Source organism: Saccostrea echinata, unplaced genomic scaffold, assembly GCF_033153115.1.
Source record: "Saccostrea echinata isolate AGI-Se365-2 ecotype Australia unplaced genomic scaffold, CSIRO_AGI_Sech_v1 ptg000054l, whole genome shotgun sequence".
NCBI lineage: Eukaryota > Metazoa > Mollusca > Bivalvia > Ostreida > Ostreidae > Saccostrea > Saccostrea echinata.
Window position 1 is genome coordinate 45102900 of NW_026889803.1, and position 22583 is coordinate 45125482.

The 22583-nt window shown below is 32.7% G+C and overlaps 2 protein-coding genes across 2 annotated transcripts in view; one reads left to right on the forward strand and one right to left on the reverse strand.

The window, feature by feature from the left end:
* LOC133205903 (putative methyltransferase DDB_G0268948) overlaps positions 1-12133 on the reverse strand; it is a 24794-nt gene extending 12661 nt beyond the window's left edge. The window contains exon 1 of the mRNA XM_061341796.1: positions 12108-12133. The gene's annotated coding sequence lies outside the window, so the exon portion shown is untranslated. The remainder of the gene's footprint in view (positions 1-12107) is intronic.
* On the forward strand, positions 2991-19501 carry LOC133204927 (perlucin-like). The gene is made up of 5 exons (XM_061340669.1): positions 2991-3106; positions 17292-17430; positions 18559-18655; positions 18866-19088; positions 19440-19501. Exons 1-5 carry the CDS (start codon positions 2991-2993, stop codon positions 19471-19473), a joined length of 609 nt encoding a protein of 202 aa, XP_061196653.1. The 3' UTR covers positions 19474-19501.
* Positions 19502-22583: the final 3082 nt, after the last annotated feature.

A 22583-nucleotide genomic window follows, 5' to 3' on the forward strand; every position in this document is an offset into this window, starting at 1 on the left:
TGAGTAATCGCGCTCACAAAATTTGGGAGGAATAATAATAATAATAATAACTAGACTCTTGTTGCCATGGCAACAAAAAAGTCTTCCGTTCTTCTAAATCTGTAAGAATTTGCTTTTTTCTGTGTAAAAACATACATATCATATTTACTGTGAAAGAAAAAAGTCCTGTCAGTACTTAAGGTACTTTGATTTTCATTATCAATCTCGTATAATACATTTGGCACCTATAAGAGATATACGTATATCATTAGCAATTTAACAAAAAATTGTTTGCAATCATTTCTAAGTCAAACAAACAGATGAACGAACACCGTACTATCATAAACTTCACAGTGTGTATGTTTAGGCATAATTGTGATGGTGGTATAAAAAAATATAATGAATTAAGTTAGTATCACATTAAATGTAAAGTCACTGAGTTTTGTAAAGTTATAATATCAAGATCTGACAGCATACCTATAAGACAGATTATTCAATTACAGTAATTCTTCAGCAATCGATTGATTGATTATACGTATATGTGTTGTTTAACGTCCCTCTCCAGAATTTTTCACTCACATGGAGACGCCACCACTCGCCGGTGGAGACTGCAAATTTTTGTCCTATACTTTGGCATTTATCGCAATTGAGCAGTGGGGAATCTTTTTTATGCCAGCACCTTCTGCGACAAGGGACCTCGATTTATACGATCTCATCCAAAGGACCGGTCTCCACGTCCCACAATCGAAGTTCATAATACCGAGATATTTTATTTTTTATTTTATTGTATTTTTTCACAAGTTTGTTGCATAAGATTTACTTAGAGATCATACTTCAAGAGCATTTCGAACTCAGGCTACTTAATTGCAGTGCATACAGCGTCAAGTGATTTTGATTGACAGGTCAACACACGTGCACTTTAAGCTGAAAAATATACAGGATGTGACCATGACTGACTATGAAATCAGAAAACATTTAATAAAGAATGGGTGTGACCGATATAGAATTTATTTTTGGTCTATGTAAATGGATAGGAGGATCGGGATTAAGAGGGAATCTCTCTCTCTCCCCCCCTCTCTCTCTCCCAGACGTAAATTGAACATTTCATAATGACAAATCTACCATTATAGAATATGAAATTCTGTATACATGTAAATGGTAATTATATTCACATGTTCCAGATTTAAATCTAAAACGAATATATAATTCAAATGCCTAGCTGCACGAACGTCTTCAAATATTAATCAAGATGGGGGGGGGGGGTGGCTTCAAAGGAATTAGATAGTTTTATGTTTTCTGAATTATAAGGAAAAGTACGGACGTCAGTTGCATGTACATAATTATATATCATTGCATAAAATTGTGTTCATTCAGGTATACTTATCCCACATATCAAGAGACCTGTGCAATTTTTTAATCATGGTTTTTTTTTTCAAAAGAAACATATAGCGTACCATTATTTCACACAGAATCGCGTTTTCACATTTTTTTTTTTTAACTCTTTGAGTATTTCACAAGAATCCAAGAATCGTCTTTTCACATATTTTATAATTCCTTGGGTATATAGAGTATAGATCATGTGTCATAAATAATTTAACTTTTTATCAAATATACATGTAATAACCAAATCTAATCTATAGATTGACTTTCTTTCTTTAAGTAGCAGATGTCAATTTATTTATAAAGGCTTTAAAACAGTACTGTATTACAATTTTCTATCACTCAATTCCTTTTTGAGTGTATGTAATATTTTTTTAATATCGAAAATAAAACTCGGAAATCGGGATAATTTCGCATTCAAATCATAGAGAATAATAAATCGTCTGCATTATAGAAGGCTTATAACTATCGTATTCTGAACTTACTATACGAGATAGATAAAACTGCATGCCTGTCCATCACTATAAATGTATATTCAGTGCTTATAATATATTTACTTGAATTAGCTACCTAGCATATATATTAATTTTTTTTTAGATATATTCATGTGTAAATCAATTAACTGTCAATACAGACTTACACTACATCAATACAGACTTACACTACACTGGCAACTTTAAACTATACATGCACTGGAAGCGGTAACCAACGTACTCTTACATTTAGAAGAGTGAATATGGAACGTCTAAATATTTTGATATGGAGAGTGGAGAGTATATATGTCTTTGACGTCATCGATACTATTTCCGCCTTTATCTCGAAAGTTCTATTCTCACTTACAAGTCAGAGTTATCTTTCTTTGCCCATTGTTTACACACTAGGTAAATAGGGAAAATGACGGTACCGAAAATCTGCAAAATGTGGAATCTGATTTCAAAACAAATTATATATTTAGTATTTGTAGAATAACCTCTGTTATACATAATAATATCTTGAAAAAATATTAAAAAACAAAAAAGTTGAAAATTGACCAAACACAAGTTCACTTCCGGTTCGGACAGGAAGTACCGGAAACACACGAAAACAACTTCGAAACAAAGAGAATGTCATGATCTAATACTCCTGTAAATTTCACATCTTTACCTCAAACCGTTTCCGAGAAAAATTCCGGACAAAAGTCCATTTAAAAATTGGAAATTCGGCCGTAACTTCGGACCGGAAGTGAATTTTTCAAAAAACGGAATTTTATATAAACTTCATATATCGGCCTACTATCATGTGAAAAATTGTGAAAATCTATCCAACCATTTCTGAGTAATCGCGCTCACAAAATTTGGGAGGAATAATAATAATAATAATAATAACTAGACTCTTGTTGCCATGGCAACAAAAAGGTCTTCCGTTTTTCTATATAATCTGTAAGAATTCGCTTTTTTCTATGTAGAAAAGAAAACAACACATACAATATTTAACTGGAAAAATACCCTTTCAGTACTTAAGGTACTTTGATTTTGATGACCAATTAGCACCTATGGATAGAATTGGAGAGCTCGGTTGTAACACGTGGCAACATTTCGTATGTATCGAAAGTTGGTCACATTAAGCTGCCGAAGATCTTTTCCAGATAGTAAATGAACAGAATTACTTCCAAGAAGAAAAAGAAATATCTCGTCATCTGTCATTGCACAAATTTCTGCAGAGAGGTGGACATCAAAATTATTGGAAATGTCATCCCACCAGCCATTACGTAAATCCGATGTCAGCGAGCAAGAACAGGTGATGTGCATAAATATATCTAGAAAGATTTTGCCACAGAATCTGCAGATGTCTGGAATCTCTTCAGGAGGACTTGCTATGAGTTTCAAATAAATTTACATAACAGGATTTCATACGAGTTCGAAGGAACTGGCCATACGAAACAGGGGTTCTGATTTAGACAGGAAACGGTGAAAATCAGTGTCGTTTAACATTCTATTGTTTATCATTTATATATCAGATACTCAAAACTTCGTATAAATTAGCAAACATTGAATGATTACATCCTCTTTTGTTAAAAATACATAAGAACACAAAATAAATAAATAAAACTTTTCGGATTAAATAATTATAAATTATTGCTATTAGACTTTATGTTAACTGTTATTAAAATAACCCTTATTTAATATAGGTCTATATCGGCAAATTAATTAAAACCTTGTAAATTATGATAGTCTTAATCCTGTATGAGGCATATTCGCCGGGGGGTGGTGGTGGGGGTGTGGTGGAGGTTCATAGCCGATTAAAAGTGAGAAAAACAAGATCCGACTAAAAAAGCAACATCTTAAAAATATAGTCACGTATTGAATGAAATACTATATACTACACATGTAAATACTATAAATTAAATTTGTTTTTACTCGTCTTGCGTAATCACGGCGGAACCAGACAATCTGTTTTGCTTTCTTTAATACATGATTTTAATAGCGAGAAAAAATAACGCCAGGTGAATTTTGTTGTTTAGAATGTTAGAATTATTTCACCCTATTCTTTGTTCAATAAAATTTATCCGAGATATTTTTTGTTTTACACAGAAAAACCGATGATCCGAAAGTTCATGTACCATAAACGCAGTATTTTTAAAAAGTTTTTTAAAGACTAAATTATACAAACAAAATATAAACATTATACAAATGATATAAATCAACGGGTGTAGTTTATGGACATCATTTCATTAAATTCGTTTATATAAATTTTGATTTATAATTTAAGCCTAGAATTTAAAAAAAAAAAATCCATAAATGGTACAATTATCTCATTTTCTTAGGATAACATCTTTATTTTCTATTAAGTGTTGTTCATTCAAGTTATGAACAGAATCCCGAAAATAAGTACATTGTAGATGCATTTAATTGGAACCAGATGGTATTCAAGGTAAATACTTCACACCGGGTGCAAGAGAAGTGCAGGTATGTTGACGATATCTCGTATACAGTTTGAAAGTATTTCTCTTGAATTTATAGCCCGAATCAGAGCATAGGTTTACCCAGAAATATTTTCTATAATTTACATGTAGAAGCAGTTCCGTATTCTGTACATGTACATGTATTTCACAAAGTCAGTTTCCAAAATTCAATACAGCATAATTATGCATCAAGTAAGTCTATTTATAGTAATAGGTACTTTCCATTTAAATGGTAGTAGGCGAAATACTTTTATATAGAATACTGCAGTTCATACAGCGTCAAGTGATTTTGATTGACAGGCCAAACACTTCGTGTGATACTTTAAGCAGAAAAAACAGGTTGTGATCATGTCTGACTTTGAAATCAAAGAACATTTATTAAAGATATAGAACATTTCTTTGCTCTATGTATGTATGGATAGGAGGAGTGATTAAGAGGGAATCTCTCTCTCTCTCTCTCTCTCTCTCTCTCGACATCTAAATTTAACATTTCAATATCATAATTTCATATTATGAGAAAAAATCTACCATTATAGAATATGAAGAAACTATAACCACATGTTCTGGATTTAAATATATAATGAATATATAACTTAAATACCGCCTATTTGCGCCACCTTCTCCAAATATAAATCAAGACAGGGGTGGGGCGCTTCAAAGGAAGTACAATGTAGATAGTTTAATACTTATCCGACCTATCAATTGACCTGTGCATTTTTTTTTATCACTGTAATAATTCTTTTTCAGAAGAAACATCTAGCAGAGCCATAATTCACACACGATCGCCTTTTCACATAATATTTTATTAACTCTTTGAGTATTTCACAAGAATCGCCTTTTCGCATAATTTTAAGTGACGGGTTTCAGTTTATATCAAAAAGCTTTAAAGCTGTATTACGATTGCATTCCATCACTATAAATGTATACTGTCTATAATATATATTTACTTGAATGTGCTAGCTGCCATATATCAGTTTATTTTAGATATATATACATGTGTAAATACATATGCATTCTTCAATAACTGTCAATATGTACAGTCTTACACTGCAGTGGCAACTTTATACACTGAATGTGGAAAGCAACGTACTCTTACATGTAGAAGAGAGTGAATATGAAACGTCTAAATAGAATGCAGACATCGACAACGTCATCGATACTATTTCCGCCTTTATCTCGAAAGTTCTATTCTCACTTACAAGTCAGAGTTATCTTTCTTTGCCCATTACGTAAATAGGGAAAATGACGGTACCGAAAATCTACAAAATGTGGAATCTGATTTCAAAACAAATTATATATTTAGTATTTGTAGACTAATCTCTGTTATACATAAAAATATCTTGAAAAAATATTAAGAAACAAAAAAGTTTAAAATTGACCATACACAAGTTCACTTCCGGTTCGGACAGGAAGTACCGGAAACACACGAAAACAACTTCGAAACAAAGAAAATGTCATGATCTAATACTCCTGTAAATTTCACATCTTTACCTCAAACCATTTCCGAGAAAAATTCTGGACAAAAGTCCATTTAAAAATTGGAAATTCGGCCGTAACTTCGGACCGGAAGTGAATTTTTCAAAAAACGGAATTTTATATAAACTTCATATATCAGCCTAGTATCATGTGAAAAATTGTGAAAATCTATCCAACCATCTCTGAGTAATCGCGCTCACAAAATTTGGGAGGAATAATAATAATAATAATAATAATAATAATAAAAAGAAACAATACAATCACTATAGGTCTTCCGTTGTGAACGGAAGACCTAATAATAAAAAGAAACAATACAATCACTATAAGTCTTCCGTTGTGAACGGAAGACTTAAAAAGAAACAATACAATCACTATAAGTCTTCCGTTGTGAACGGAAGACTTAATAACTAGACTCTTGTTGCCATGGCAACAAAAAGATCTTCCGTTCCTATATGATTCCATTTGCATTGATTTTTTTATGTAGTACAGTATGTAATAATTAAGTTGTAAAGAATCTAAAATTTGTCCCTTTGGTACTTGCAGTCCATTGACTTTTACTGCAAAAATGAACGTATCTGTTGTCTTTATATAAGATATTGTATGCATGTTTTTTTTTTTCATTAGTAGAAGTATATCTAAACTATTTTAAATTTAAAAGTTAAATGGGGGAGGGGGGGAGGGTTATCTAGAAAAAAACCTGTCAGTTCTTACAGTACTTTGATTTTCACTACAAATATGAAAGTATCCACCATCCTTATATATAAACATGACAAATTATAATACATGTAGTGAAATGAATTTTGCATTTAGAGAAACATCTATATATAAGTCAAAGTAAAAAAGAATAGCAAATATTCTTTCAGTCCTTGCGGTACTTTGATTTTTACTGGCTAATAAAAATAGCTTCCATAGGTAACTTATTGTATGCATTGATATTTATGTATAGAAAAACATGCCTGTTTATACTACACTGTAGTTAGAAAAAATTGGGTATCTAAAACAGTCCTCTCAGTACTTCAGGTACTTTGATATTTACTGCAATTAAATGTAGTCTTCAATCTTATATATGATACTGTATGTATTGATTTTTGTATGCAGAGAAACAAGTAAACATAACCTTCATGTAAGTTAAAGTAAGAAATGCCCTCTCAGTACTTTCAGTACTTTGATTTTTTTAAGCAAAACGAAAATAGCTGAAATCTACAAAACGGGTGATCTGATTTCAAAACAAATCATATATTTGGCTCTGATGGACGTATCGCTATTACGCCTAAAAATATCTTGAAAATATATTTAAAAACAAAAAATTCGAAAATTGACTGAAACACAAATTCACTTCCGGTTCAGACAGGAAGTTCCAGAAACAAACGAAAATCACGTAGAAACAAAGAGAATGTCATGATCTATTATTCCTGTAAATTTCACATCTTTACCTCAAACCCCTTCTGAGAAAAACACCGGACAAAAGTGCATTTTAAAATTTGAAATTCGGTCATAACTTCCGACCAGAAGTGAATTTTTCAAAAAACGGAATTTTATATAAACTTCACATATCAACCTATTATCCTGTAAAAAATTGTGAAAATCTATCGAAACATCTCCGAGTAATCGCACTCACAAAATTTGGGAGGAATAATAATAATAATAATAACTAGAAACTCATTGCGAGCAATGAGAGGTCTTCCGTCCGATTTTGAAAATAAAAACGAAAATTCAAGCTGAAAAAGAGATAAAAGAAATTCAGACACTCTGGAGATTTAACTCTAGTCGTCAGCGTGAAAATCCAACGTGCTAACCATTTACCATTCACTTTTTTACATCACTTCCGGTCACGACCGGAAATACTGAAAGTAACGGCGATACAAGATTTTCTCACGATTCAAATAAACTGATGACTGACCATCAGTCCAGAAAGTTTTAGACCTTAGTCGTTTACTGTCGTTGCCGAGCAATATTGTGAGATCAAATTCTAATTTTGAGGACAGGTAAACACGAGACCGGAAGTGAATTTTATAAAAAATCTCTGACTTTTCTCTAGACATTTGCAGTATATACAACATACATAAAGTCATTTCAAGTACTTTATCGATGAGCAATATTTATGAGAAAGTTAAATATCAAAATAAAGTAGTTTATCTCCTAGAACCGGAAGTTGACGTTTTTATTTCCGGTGGAATCTAACATATTTCAAAACAGCGAAAGAGATGCAATAAAGTGATGCAAGCATTAATTTAAAAAAGAAAAGTTTGTTTTTTTTAGATTTCTTTGATCACTTACTGTGACAAGCGGAAGTGACGACTGACGCGTTTAACCCAAATGGTTTTGCCTACTCCTCAAGGTCTATTACTCATAAAAGATTGGTGTTTTATTCTTTTACCTGGTTTTGAGATCTCGCTCAGACAACTTCACATTTTGAGGACAGGAAGACATGCGACCGGAAGTGAATTTTTGAAAGATATTTAAGGTTACTCTAGACATTTGCAGTCTGAATAACATATTTAAAATTCATTTCAAATACTTTATCTAGAAAAAATATTGATGGGAAAGTAAAATACTCAAATTATGTAGTTTTTCTCTTATAACCGGAAGTTGTCATTTTTGTTTCCGGTGGGACCAACATCTTTCGAATCTGAGAAAAAGATGCAATGAAGTGATGCAATTTTTACTTAAAAAAAGAAAAATTGAAATTTTCGATTTCTTGGATCACTTCCTGTGACGACCGGAAGTGAAGGCCGACGCTCTGAACCCAATTGGTTTTGCCTACATCTTAAGGTCTGATGCTCATATAAGTTTGGTGTCCTAATCTCTCACCGTTTCCGAGATCTTGTTCAGACAACTTCTCATTTTGAGGACAGGAAAACACGCGACCGGAAGTGAATTTTACAAAGATAATTAATGTTACTCTAGATATTTGCAATCTAAATAACATATGTAAAATTCATTTCAAATACCTTATCTACAAAGGATATTAATGGGAAAGAAAAATACTCAAATTATGTAGTTTTTCTCTTATAACCGGAAGTTGACGTTTTTGTTTCCGGTGGGACATATTTCGAAGCTACGAAAGAGATGCAATAATGTTGTGTAGGATTTGATTTGAAAATGCAAAGTTGAAATTTTACGATTTCTTTGATCACTTCCGTAAGCGACCGGAAGTGCCGACGACGAACGAAAAGGTAATTCTGTTCACCTATAAGTCATGCCCTATACTCTCTTACAAGTCTCCAGTTCATATCTTTTACCATTTTTGCAAAAAAGGGGCGACAAAATTTCATTTTAAAATCAGGAAATTGTCCATAACTTGGCACCGGAAGCGAATTTTCAAAATTCCTCCAAGATGTATCAAGTTCCTATAAATGCACATTATTCCTGAAAATTTCATAGAAAACCACTGAATAGTTGCTGAGAAATCGCGTGCACAAAATTTAGGGAAAAAAATAAGAATAATAATAATAATAATAATAATAAGAAACAGTAGAATCACTATAAGGTCTTCCGTGAAGACGGAAGACCTTAAAAAGAAACAATACAATCACTATAGGTCTTCCATTGTGAACGGAAGACCTAATAAGAAACAGAGTAAAAACAATATGTTCCCAAACTCCGTTTGGGGAACATAATTATGACGCCTTTAGTCTTTATCGCTCTGTTAAATCAGCATTATAATTAAACTAACTGACTTCAAAACTTTATTATTAGTCGAAAGATATTTGCTTTATAAGTAAAAAATTTTTAAAAAAACACTATCAATGACATAGATAATATTTAACTACACTGTACTAAGTCGAAAAAGGGTGATAACACAATTCGATCTCAAACACAGACTCATCAATCGCCTAATTGGGATAATTGGGATGTACTATCCAAAATGGGATACAACTTTACAGTACAATTTTTGTCCCCGGCTTTCACTGAAAGTGGGGGATATTAATTTGGTTTGGTCTGTCCGTCCATCCCTCCATCTGTCTGTATTTCTATCTGTCTGTAACACTTTCGTTTTCGCGCAGTATCTCGATAAGCCTTTGAGCTTTTGCAATGAAATTTTACATAACAACTCCCTTTGGCCTAAAGAAGACCCCTACTTATTTTGAGGCCAAAACGTCAAAGTCATAAATTCTGTCTGTTTTAACACTTTCGTTTCCGAGCGATATCCCATGAATCCTTTGAGCTTTTGCTATGAAATTTTATACCACAACTCCCTATGGAATAAGGAAGACCCTTACTGATTTTTAAGTCAAAAGGTCAAGGTTGACTCCCTCTAGTTCCGTGCATGGTCTTTTTTCCTTAAGCTGGAGACACACATTCTCTGAATGTGTGCCCCCTTGTTTTCCCTTGTCATAATTATTATAAGACCTAATATTATTAGCTCACCTGAGCTGAAAGCTCAGGAGAACTTTTCTGATCACATTTTGTCCGTAGTCCGTCTGTCTTTAAACTTTTCACATTTTCGACTTCTTCTCAAGAACCACTGGGCCAATTTCAACCAAACTTGCACAAAGCATCCTCGAGTGAAGTGGATTCAAGTTTGTTCAAATGAAAGGCCAAAACCTCTTTCAGGGAATAGATCTAATTAAAATTAGTGAAAATTTGGCGGTATCTTTTAAAAATCTTCTCTAGGCTCGGAAATATGAAACTTAACTGGAATCATCCACAGGTACAGGTAGTGTTGATTAAGTTTGTTCAAATCATGACCCTGGGGGAGATGGGGCCACAATAAGTGATAAAATTTTTACATCATCTTCGCTAGCCAAGGGTTTCTGATCCTCTACTCTTCTCATAATCTCTAGGGTTTGTGAGGAGAGTAGCGGATCAAAAACCCTTGGCTAACGAAGATGATCTTTACATAGGAATACACAGGAATAATTTTTAAAAATCTTCGCAACTGTTCCTTCGCCATGCGCTCGGCACTTTGAAGTGAAAGTTGCGGGTCCTTCAGATGATACCTTAAAAACCGAGGCCCCGTGTCACGGCAGGCGTTGGCACGATAAAGATCCCTCACTGCTCAATGGCCCTGAGTGCCAAATAAAGGTCAAAATATGAAGCCCTTCACCGGTATATGGTGACGTCTCTATATGAGTGAAAAATTCTCGAATGGGACGTAAAGCTACATACAATCAATCAATCTTCTCAAAAATGCTCAAGAATAGCAAAGCTATGATTAATCATATTTATATGGAAGCAGATTCAAGTTTGTTCAAATCATGACCCCCCGGAGTTAGGTTGGGGCCACAATGGACAATCAAAATTTTACAAGGAATACATAGGAACAATCTTTAAAAATCTTCATCTCAAGAACAGCAAAGCCATGTTTAGTCATATTTTATATATAAAAGCATCCTCAGATAATGTAGATGCTAATTCGTTCAAATCATGACCTTATATAGAAGAATCCTCAGGGAATGTAGATTCTAATTTGTTTAAATCAAGACCTCCCAGGAGTAAAGAGGAGCCACATTTTATATATAGAAACATCCTCAGGTAATGTAGATTCTAATTTGTTCAAATCATGACCTCCCAGGAGTAAAGAGGAGCCACAACAGGGGATCAGGGGATCAAAGTTATTCAAAGGAATAAAAAGGATATATCAATAAAAATTTTCTTCTCAAAAAAAAAGCAAAGCCAAGATTAGTCATATTTATTTAGAAGCATCCTCACGTGGTGTAGACTGATTCAAGTGTGTTCAAATCATGTCCCGGGGGGAGGGAAAGGTCACTATAGAAGATCAAACTTATAGAAAAATTCTTGAAAAATCTACATGATTAGTCAAAGAAATATGGAAGCATCCTCAGTAGTGTAGATTCAAGTTTGTTCAAATCCTCCCCCTAGCTTTCAATACTGAACTGATTTCTGCTATTTCCTAGCTAAAGTTCTCAGGTGAGTGTCGCGGCACATGAGCCTCTTGTTTTTAATGTAAATTTAAATCCTATATGGGATGTTATACCCCAAATGGGCTATTTTATCCTATTTGGGCGATTGGTTCTAGTTAGAATAATCTCGGGAATAATCCTGTGTCTCGGGACAGGCCCTCACCACTGGGTCCGTAGGACATTTATTATTTTAACGATAGAACATGGATTTCTATCTATGCCAATACACAGAACGCATTCTATAGTTAAACCGGGTCCAAGGGATATTTTTATTATTTTAAAATAGAACATTCTATCTAGATTGGCCCCAACCTGATTAAGGCCAAGATATATTTTGAAAGCATTTGCATTAACATTTTGTGTATATGTATTTTTAAATGCTTTTGGTTACGTATTGTTATGGTAAGACTTTTGCTGTTGTACAATATTTAATCTCACATGGAATTGACAGAAACTTGACTCACCTTTACCAACCTCTCCACGAGTCACATTGTTTACATTTAAATCAAAACCGGATGCACACATATCCAAATAAAAATCAAATTAATCCGGATTGTCAAGTTGATTCATCATGATGCGCCGTTTTGATATATTTTTTGATATTTAAAAAATTCTTAAAAAATTAACAATAAATTTCAATTCTTGATATCAAAGAATATATTATAATAAAAACTATTAGTATAATTTTTGATGATACCAGAAAATCATTTTCTGATGCCAAAAAACGATATTCTGATATCAGAAAATGATTATAATATATATATATATATATATATATATATATATATATATATATATATATATATATATATATATATATATATATATATATATATTAAGGATGTCAATTTTGTCAATAATTCATATTCGAATACTCAATGAAAGTATTCGAATATATTCGAATATTCGATAAAATAAATAAAATCGGTTTTATTTTAAATATGCATCATGAAAGGTTAAGCGTAGGTATACTTATACTGGAAGTAAAATTGTATGAAGACTTTTGTAGGTGTACAATAAGAAATTTCATTTTATATTTGTCAATTTTTGAAATAAATAATTGATTTAAATGTAGAAAAGTATAATTTTAACAAATAAAACATGTGTATTTATAGTAGCTCCATCTGAGGAACCAGTCGTCTTACTAAAGGTAACGGTATACTGTTCAAATTTCAATACGTGTAATGAATTACAATTATCTGCCTAATAAGAGATATGATTATAATCTTTGATACAATGTAAACAAATATTTCCATAGACAATTTTCCTAGGTATTTAACTAACTTCCCGATAATGAATATAAAATTCAGGATTATGTACAACCCAAGATAATCAAGTAATTTACACATTTATTCTGAAATTAAGCCCTTTACAATATTAATCATAGACTAATTCTATCGGACATCCATTCAATGATCAATTAATTTATACTCTTCACGCCTTTTAGACATTCTAAGATTTCATTTTGTTGTCCTCGATTCTACATCCGATCATATCTAACTTAAAAAAAACTATGAAAGTTCATAAAGCATTATTGTACAATTCTTTAACACCTTACTCAAAACAAAATACATGTAATTTAGTAAATCTATAAGATAAGAAAGTAGTGAAAGAAATCAGACGATCGAGATTGATCGCTAGTAAATTAAACAGGGATAATCTCAGTATTGTTCTAATAAAAATTTATCAATCATAGTACTTCTTTTTATGAAATCTGAAAAATACCGAATATTCGAATCTTAATTTCATATTCAAATATCAACTCATCGAATGAATATTCGAATATTCGTTGCCATCCCTAATATATATATATATATATATATATATATATATATATATATATATATATATATATATATATATATATATATATATATATATATATATATATATATATATATACATACGTAACGTGTTCTCTTCTGATACTGGATCCCTCAGTTACTAAACTGAGATCGAGACTCAAAATAATACTTCTAAAATATATCGCCTGCAAAATATACAAATAAGGCAAAACGAGTTCCTATCGTGTAAAATAAAAATGATTACCCTTCATTACTAAACTAACTAATCACTAATAAAATCACTATCAAAAATATTAACTAAGATCTACAAACCTATATACAAAATTATATAACTTAAAATGTTACTCAACAGATGAGTAAAACCTTCCAAGGCGTAATGAAAGAGTGCTCAACAAATGAGTACTCAGCTACTCAGCACTTTTATTTGTACACACTAAAAGACACTATATCCACTGAGGACTAGTCGAGCTGTCCCCGCGAGAGTAAGGATACTTGATCCACGTTCTCTTATGGGAAACTGTCGGCTTACCTATAAACCTCTGTAGCATAACCTTCTGCTTCTGAAGCCAAACCAACACTGAACGTGCTGACGCTAGCGGTATGACGTTTATATACCCTCAGAGCGGAAATCAACGAACTTCCCAACTAAGGGTGCCAAATTCAAATTTAGTAACACCATTTACATTACACATACATACATACATACATACATACATACGAGGGTTGTTAAAAAAGTTCGCGGACACATTGATTTACGGAAAATCTATTGTGTACTGTGAAGTATGACTTATGTCTGATTAAATTCCTATCTTTTGTTTAATAGTATGTAAAAAATCAGGTCCATTTACTAAAATGTTGAAAATTTACAACAATTTTTACTATGCGGTCATAGGAATCACGGAGCAATCACTTGACGTTACGTGACGTGACAAACAGATTTCAAACCCATTAAGCTTTTTCATAGTTCTAAATATCTTTCATTTCTTTCGACTTTTCTCGTCTTTTTTCTACTTAAAAATTAAATATCTATATCAAGACATGTTACTTTTCATCTATAAAGTCTTTTGTGCTGTTTCGGATATTAGTGAGATCTTAAGGACATACGCAACGTAGACTAGTTTGAAATTTATTGTCTTTTTCCCTGGAGTTGAAGAGTTCCAATACTTAAAGGAACTGTGTGTTACTTTTTATGTCTATATATGCTGTTGTACACTTCTTCTAAAACAAGTTTGGATAAACAAAACATTTAGAATATTTGTTTAGTATTTTTTGTGTATTTTTCTTTGAATTATACGAGAATTTTCATCAATTGATATCTTTTCAAAACCCCTGGTAATGCATGCTGATTTTTTGTCTATGAACATCTGATGGCACTATAATCTTAAATTAAGAAAATCTTCAAAAGTTATCAGTAGGTAAGGTACGTTGCGTATGTCCTTAAAATAAATGTCCACGCAGTTAAGAGATCAGATATGGAAACAATGCAAAATCCATAGGCGGCAACGTCCATGCGATAAGTGGGGTATTGAGGTATCGATGGAGTTGATCATTAAAAATGTTAATCCTTCCATTTGAATACTTTTGTCCTTTGTACATGTAGGCAATTTTCAGCAACATCTAGAAGCATTTTAGTCTATTTTTAGACATTTTCCTGTCTGCAAACATAATTTTTTAGTAGCTCGGTGCTCCATGACGTTCAATGACGTTCCCATTCTTGGCTTTGTTTTTACGCGTTGATTATTTGTAAATGGCTATAAAACAGTCATACAACCTCCAATTTAATTCAAAATTTCGGCAAGTGACGTTTTATTAATACTGTAGCGACAGGTAAAATAACATAATTCTTTCTGCGCTACAACTGTGCAATTTTTAATTTCAATAAAAAGTCTATGTAATGTATACGTGCGAAAAAGTAGCATGCTCCGTGGAGCATGTTTTATCAAAATAATATAGCTGTATATTTTTTTAAGGATCACCGGAAAACAACAAATCTTTGTATATTTATTGGAAAATATGTAAAGTTTATATCTGGAGAGTTTAACCGGTTTCATGGAAATAGCGCGCTCACAATAGAACTTGTCCGCGAACTTTTCTAACAACCCTCGTACATACATACATACAATGCATATCAATAAATCAGATTTTTGACGTAAGAAATTTACATAGATACTCTGACATAGGAAAACCTTTTTTATGGAAACTTGAAGTGTGTGTTTGTCCTTTTTATAACACTAGATGAAATCCCGCGCAAGCGCGGGTAATTGAATTTATACCACTACCGACAGAAAATATATTGTAGTTTCTACTGACAGCCTACAGGCTTATAGCAGGAAGAAATACTTTGTTCAAAATCCCGCATGTGCGTCTCCAACCACCCCCTTTTATAAAAACTTGAAAAAATAACAATTTCATTAATTGATGTTTATTGTGAAACCTTTAATACTATGTTATGGATATTGTACTTCAGATGCTCTTATTTCATTTCCGTCAAGGATAAAAGCAGCGAGTATGCACATTTTACTGATAGTTTTTTTCTTGTGGGGGGGGGGGGGGTAAAAATTCACAGGTACTCGGGTCTTGGTGTATAAATATTATGTACCTTTTTGATAAGTAAAAAATGTACTTTACCTTTTTTACATATCAATAAGGTACATACATATATATAAACCAAGACGCAAGTACCTGTGTAAAAATTAGCTTTTAACGCCCTATGAATAGGCCGAGTATTTGATACAAAAGACTGTATACAGAAAAAAAAACTGAAATGTATCGATTAATTGTATTTTATCAATATCTTATTCATAAATTTCTCTTTTCATGTAAGCAATTTTATTACGAAGTAGAAATTGTACTTCGGGTTCGTTGCCACGATGCTCTCACAGTGAGGAATATATTACACATTTTACCAATAAATTTATTAGGAAAACCTACTACATATATGCAATAGTCTTTCATTATATAAATATATTCACAACTTATAGTGTTATCAATGATTTACCATTATTTCAATGACCATTCACACTATGACATCAGCTTTTTTATGTTCCTGCAGCTATAACCGTCTCGTTTTTCTTTTTAACATCGGGCTCGATGCTATTTGATGTTCTAGTAGCTTCCGTCAATATTAAGATCGGTGAATGATAAAAATAATTTGCACATTTCCCTTTTTAATCGGTTATCACAACTTATTTCTTTTATGTCATTTAAATCAAGTTTTGATTGAATAATTCAGTGATGACGTTTTATGAAATAAGTAAACGATTGATTGTTGTCAGTTTCATTGAAAATTGCCAGAAACTTAGATCCGCCAACCGGAAACGCCACCGTACTCATGTTTTTGCTATTTCATGGCTTTTTATAGAAAATAATAGTAGACTTTTAATTTAATGTACGATACTTACAATGCCAGTGAATCTAAATATTGTTTACGGACATCATATTGTATCTAGTGTATTCTTAGAGGAGTAAGTAAAAACTCTGGTGCATCGGTTTCGGAGTTTATTTGCAAAATTTATTAATTTATAAGTATAAGATTTCTCTTTGTGGCCATATCCTGATCATACGGACTGTGATTTAGGTAATATATATATCTCTCTCTCTCTTTCTTACTGAGATCTTATGACCTTTCTATACTAACTGCATTTAGTTCATAACCGTCTTAGTCTTATCGTTGCTTTATCAAATCACAATAACCTATATACATGTACTTGTCTTCCGTCATGTTGGCACTATTCTGTTCCTCTCTCTTTTTCTCCTTTCTTTACATAAGTATGTAGAAGTTAAGTTTGTAGAAGTATGTGTTTTAATTATTTTCTTATAAATATAAAAATATATAATATATAGATCTACATGTAATAAACAATTCTCTTACCTTTTGTTTACAGATGCTGAAAGGCCTACATCATGTAGAGATGGGTGGATTCACGGTGGCGGTTCCTGTTACCTGATTCGGTCAATGACACAGCCATGGGCAGGTGCCCAGGTAAGTCAGTTTTATATTAGGGTGGACTTTTAAGATATTTCTTTTTAGAGGGGGTTGAGTCACACATCTTGACGTACATCTGTCAGATTAGAGGCAGAGGTTATATAACTATTGCCTTTGTTGATAAAAGAACCTGAAATGTAATCGCTATGATGGCCCCAATAAAAGCTCGTTGAAATAATTATTAACAAATCTTACTCAGCAGCATAACTTGAAACGTTGTCACTGCTTGAAGAAAAAGAGCATCATTTAGATACAATTTTGCATTTGTTCAATTATCCCCCTAAAAAAAACTCTTTTTGCAAAAATATGTATGCTTGAAAGAAAATATCGGCCTTGGGGGGGGGGGGGGGAATCCCACTGTTGAGAAATATGGAAATAAGATCTATTTCGTTGCAAGATATAAGTGGGAATCCCCTCTGTAAAACTACTAGTATCTAAACATGCAGAAACATACGCTCTCAAAGGCGGATCCAGCGCCGGCGCGCCGGGCGTGCCCCCCCCCCCCCCGTTTGAATTTTTTTTTGTTGAAATTTTGTTTGTATTATCCTAAAATCAAGTGAAAAAAACACCTCTTATTTATTTGTTAGAATTTGTCAGTTTCCGGGGCCTTCGCCCCGGACCCCCACCAAGACTTTGCTCTGGACCCGCTGAGGGCTTCAATGCGGCCCCAGACCCCCTGCCTTCTACTGCGCCCCCCCCCCCGTTATGAAATTCCTGGATCCGCCGCTGGCTCTCTTGCCGCTTTTCATAACAATTTATTTATTGATGGTTGGCAGTGTAAACTACCGAATGAATTACTAATTTCAAATATGACTTCGCACAGTTGGACAAAATGCAATTTTGATGCAAATTAAATGAATACGTATAATTTTTGTTTTCAATTATACTGCAACAGTTTAAGGGGATATAGTTATATATTTGCAACACATTCTTTTCAAAATTGATTAAAATGGCCTAGACCTTCTTTTAAAAAAAAGGGAAAAATACAAAATCAAGTTTACAATTTTCAATAACATACATTAATTTTTCATCAGAAAAAGTTTACTCGAAGTTTTGAATCAGTTACGTTGTGCTATCCTATATTTGGCCAACATATATTAAATTCTGTCATCTTTCTTTTTTCAGTCAGTTTGTGATTTCTTGGGAGCCAAACTTTTGATCATCGAATCATCAACAGAAAACGAATTTATAAAAAATGAACTCTCAACGCTGACCATTAATCGTGAGTATCTACATGTATGTAAGTTTGGTTGACAATGTGAAGCATTCAATGGGAATACGTGTTACTGCGTCTATGAAGAGTATAACTGTGGAATTTGGGGAAGAGCAGAGAATATGATAAAATAATTCATTATGCTATACTCCATACTTTAAACAAATTTATTTACTTATTTATTTTTTAATTTGATTTTTGTTCACTTCATCGTTTTAGATTCTGGTTCAAACAAAGACCTCCCAGCAAAATACTGGACGGCTGGAACGGACTTTCAGACCCCTGGGACGTGGCTCTGGGGTAAGGACCACACCATGGGATTCTCTAACTGGGCAGGGGGACAGCCCATGACTCACCACTGTTTGGCGCTTGATCCCCAAAACCAGTATGCATGGGTAGCAACCGACTGCGAACGAAGTGCCAAATTTATTTGCGAAATCCAGTAAGTACGATGGCGTTATGACTCAGTTAAGTAAGTAAAGATTTCATTGGCTCACCATGTGTCTCTTTTCTTAAGTAAATGTAGATATCATTGCATAGTCAAGCATCTCCAAAAAAAATACCGACCTTGAAATATTTACTATATGAGAAACCAATAACATAAGAAATGAAAATTAATTACAAATTCATGTATCGTATATTCATCTCTATAACATGCAAAGTCCAATACAGTACGTATTCACACTGTGTTACAAAAATGTTAAAATCTCAAAAATCCACGTCTACTTTGAAAGAAATTAGTTATGACAAAACAAAAATAGAAAAAGTGCATGAATATTGCTTTTTTTTTCAGGCTAGCTTCCAGCCAAGATTCGACGTTTGGATGACATAAAGTTCAACACACACAAAAATGATGTACAGATTAGAATTGATAGTTAAATATATAAATGTACTTTCTATTCCTTTTTTAATTTATATCCATATCTTTGAATGATTCTGATAAGAAATGTGCTTAGAAATAGTGCATACCAGCTTACTTTAACCTTAAACAGGTCGAGACCACTAGATTTTCTGACGTCAGCATAAATTTGCATGTAAATTAGCTATCTATTTACTTTACCGACTGTTGAATGAGTCGCAATGCATTATGGGCTACTACAAGAATCAATACGAACTCAGTTGTGTTGAAAATAAAGGGCAACTTGAATTGTTCTTTGGAAACTCATCTTTAATTCTTTTTTGATATTTATGAAAGAAATATTGAAAATGATATATAATCTTTCATTTCTATGCTCAAATTTACAAAATTTGCTTTATGAAGTCATATCAACTTGTAATACATCGGCGTAAACTATGGAACGCCATAGCTGCCTGAAGGTCATTTTCATTTTATATGAGGTGGTATAACCTTTATGTGAAGTGGTTAAGTCATTATATATAGTGGTAAAATCATTATATTCAATGAAAACTTTATTATATGCAGTGGTTTTATCTTTATATACAGTGATAAAATCATTATATTCATTGATAACTTTATTATATGCAGTGGTTTTATCATTATATTCAGTGGCAATGTCATTATGTGTAGTGGTTAAATAATGTAATGAAGTGATAGTACCGTTACATTATGCTGTAAAATCATTATATGCAGTGGTTTTTCCATTATATACATTACTGATATCTTTCTGTGATGTGATGAATTCAATATATACAGTACAAACATAATTTGTGTGATAAAGCAATCATTACATTGTATGAAACCCGCTGCATGTGGAGTGCCAAGTTAATTTCATTCAGTGCGACACCTTTACATGAAGTGAAAAATCTATTATGTGCAGTACTAAGATCATTATATTATATAGTAAAATTATTATATATATTCCTAAAATCATACTTTGCAGTGGTAACATCTTTATATGAGGTGGTTAATTAATTATATGATGTTGTTAATTTGTTATATGATGTGGTCAATTCTTTTTATGCATTAGTCGTTTCATGTTATGCAGTGGTAACTTCTTTATCATCATCTAAACTGGTCCTTTTATTTAAAAAAAAATGCGCGGAGTTCCAGTTTAAAGAGTGTTTGAAAATAGGAAACCCGGGCCGTGGCAAATTAAAAGCCGGGACTATTCGAGGTTTTTCAAATTTCTGATTTAAAATTTTTAGACTCTTTTTTTTAGGCTAATGTGTTTTCGCTGTAGAAATTGTATTTAAATACTTGGTATTTTAGATTTTCTTTACGATTTTTGGTTTCAAGTAAAATTGGTAGGCAGTTTCAATTTTCTGATTTAATATTTTATCCATTGTGCTATAAGTACTTAGTATTTTAGATTTTTTTTTGGCGATTGTTGATTTCCATGTTGGTAAAATGGGAAGACTGGGTTGGCGATATTTTATGTGTGTGTTGTTTTTTTTTTTTTTTTTGACATATTTGATAAAAATCTAATAAACTTAAAAATTATTCCGATGTTAAACACTGTATTTTAACTAAAAAAAACTTTTTCTTTTTGATAGTTATTTCTTTATTTGAAAATGCTATTTTTATGCAAAATACACATTTTCATTAAAAAAGGATTATTAAACCAGATCCGATCATCCGGGAAGAACCTGGTGCAAAACACCATAAATCATTTCTAATTTCATAATATGCAAATGTGCACTGGTACATGTATCTATATGCTAGTAGATGGAAAGAAACTGGATTACGTTAAATATGTAATTTGTTTAATACTTTTTTCGGGGGGGGGGATGTTAAATTACTAATATCAACTATTTATAAGACTGTTTCTAAGACTTCAGAAAACCTTAAATCACATTGAAATGCTTAAAATAAAAATTGCTGCATGAAAACATTTCATTTTCAAGTTTCATCTTTGCCGTCGCCAACGTGGCACGGTGATTAGAGTGTCTGCTCTAAGAGACGCGGAATAAGGAGTCAATCCTTACGTCACGGGTTCGAATCCGACAGTGGAACGTTGAGACCGGTCCTTCGTAAGAGACCGCATAAAGCCATAAACCGAGATCCCGTTCCACAGTAGGTGTTGGCACGAAAAAAATCCCTCACTGCTCAATGGCCGTAAGTGTCGAGTATAGGACAAAATTTGCAGCTCTCCACTGGCAAATTGTGGCGTCTCCATATGAGTGAAAAGTTATCGAGAGGGACGTTAAACAGCAAACAAACAACCAAATTAAAATCATTTTAGCCTTTTTGAATAAAATGATAAAATTAAGAGTTATCCTTCAAGGCTGAGGATCGGATATCCTTAAACCAAGCAACTTACGCGTGATTAAAGTTTGACACAAGGCTTTGCATTAATAGTCCTATAATTACATGTATATGTATAATTCTTTAATTAATTTATATTTTATCAAATGGCATGTAGATAATGAATAAGTATTTCGGATTTTTTATGTTTGACTTCCGGGAGATCAAATCCGATTTTAATGAACCATTGGCGTCGGAAGGAAATTGATAGTGGGGTGGCTAATTGAAATAGAAAAAAAAATCAAACCTGAAAAAAAAACTTGACAAGCAAAAAAAAAAAAAAAAAAAGGAAAATTGTTCTTTCTCCAAACCCGAAAATCCTATTTCGGGGGTGTGGGTGGGTGGGGGGGGGGGGGTGGGGGTTGGTTGGTTGGTCGAACATCTTTCAGTACCAAATTCTTTTAAACACTACCAATTACCCTTCTTTCACTACAATGAATCGTGCCTGTAGAAAGTGGGGAGGGGGGAGGCTAGACCTACGCCCGAATTTTCAATGCCTATATTATGTCTACCTTTGCAAAAAAAGGGGGGGGGGGCAATAGCCCCCCCCCCGGTTCCGACGCCTATGTGAACCGGTTTTTCTTAAACGTGTCATTTCACTCAAAAAATGCCTTTCAAAGAATGAATAATTTTTAACATCAGAATAATTTAAAAGTTTATTAGCTTTCTGTCAAATATGGCCAAAAAAAAAAAAAACAAAACAAAACAAAACAAACAAAAAAACCAAAAAAA

Coding starts and splice junctions, on each gene's coding strand:
- LOC133204927 (XM_061340669.1), top strand. CDS start 2,991: ATGAACAGAATTACTTCCAAGAAGAAAAAGAAATATCTCGTCATCTGT. Junction 18,656..18,865: donor CTCAACGCTGACCATTAATC/GTGAGTATCTAC, acceptor TCATCGTTTTAG/ATTCTGGTTCAAACAAAGAC. Junction 19,089..19,439: donor AAATTTATTTGCGAAATCCA/GTAAGTACGATG, acceptor TTTTTTTTTCAG/GCTAGCTTCCAGCCAAGATT.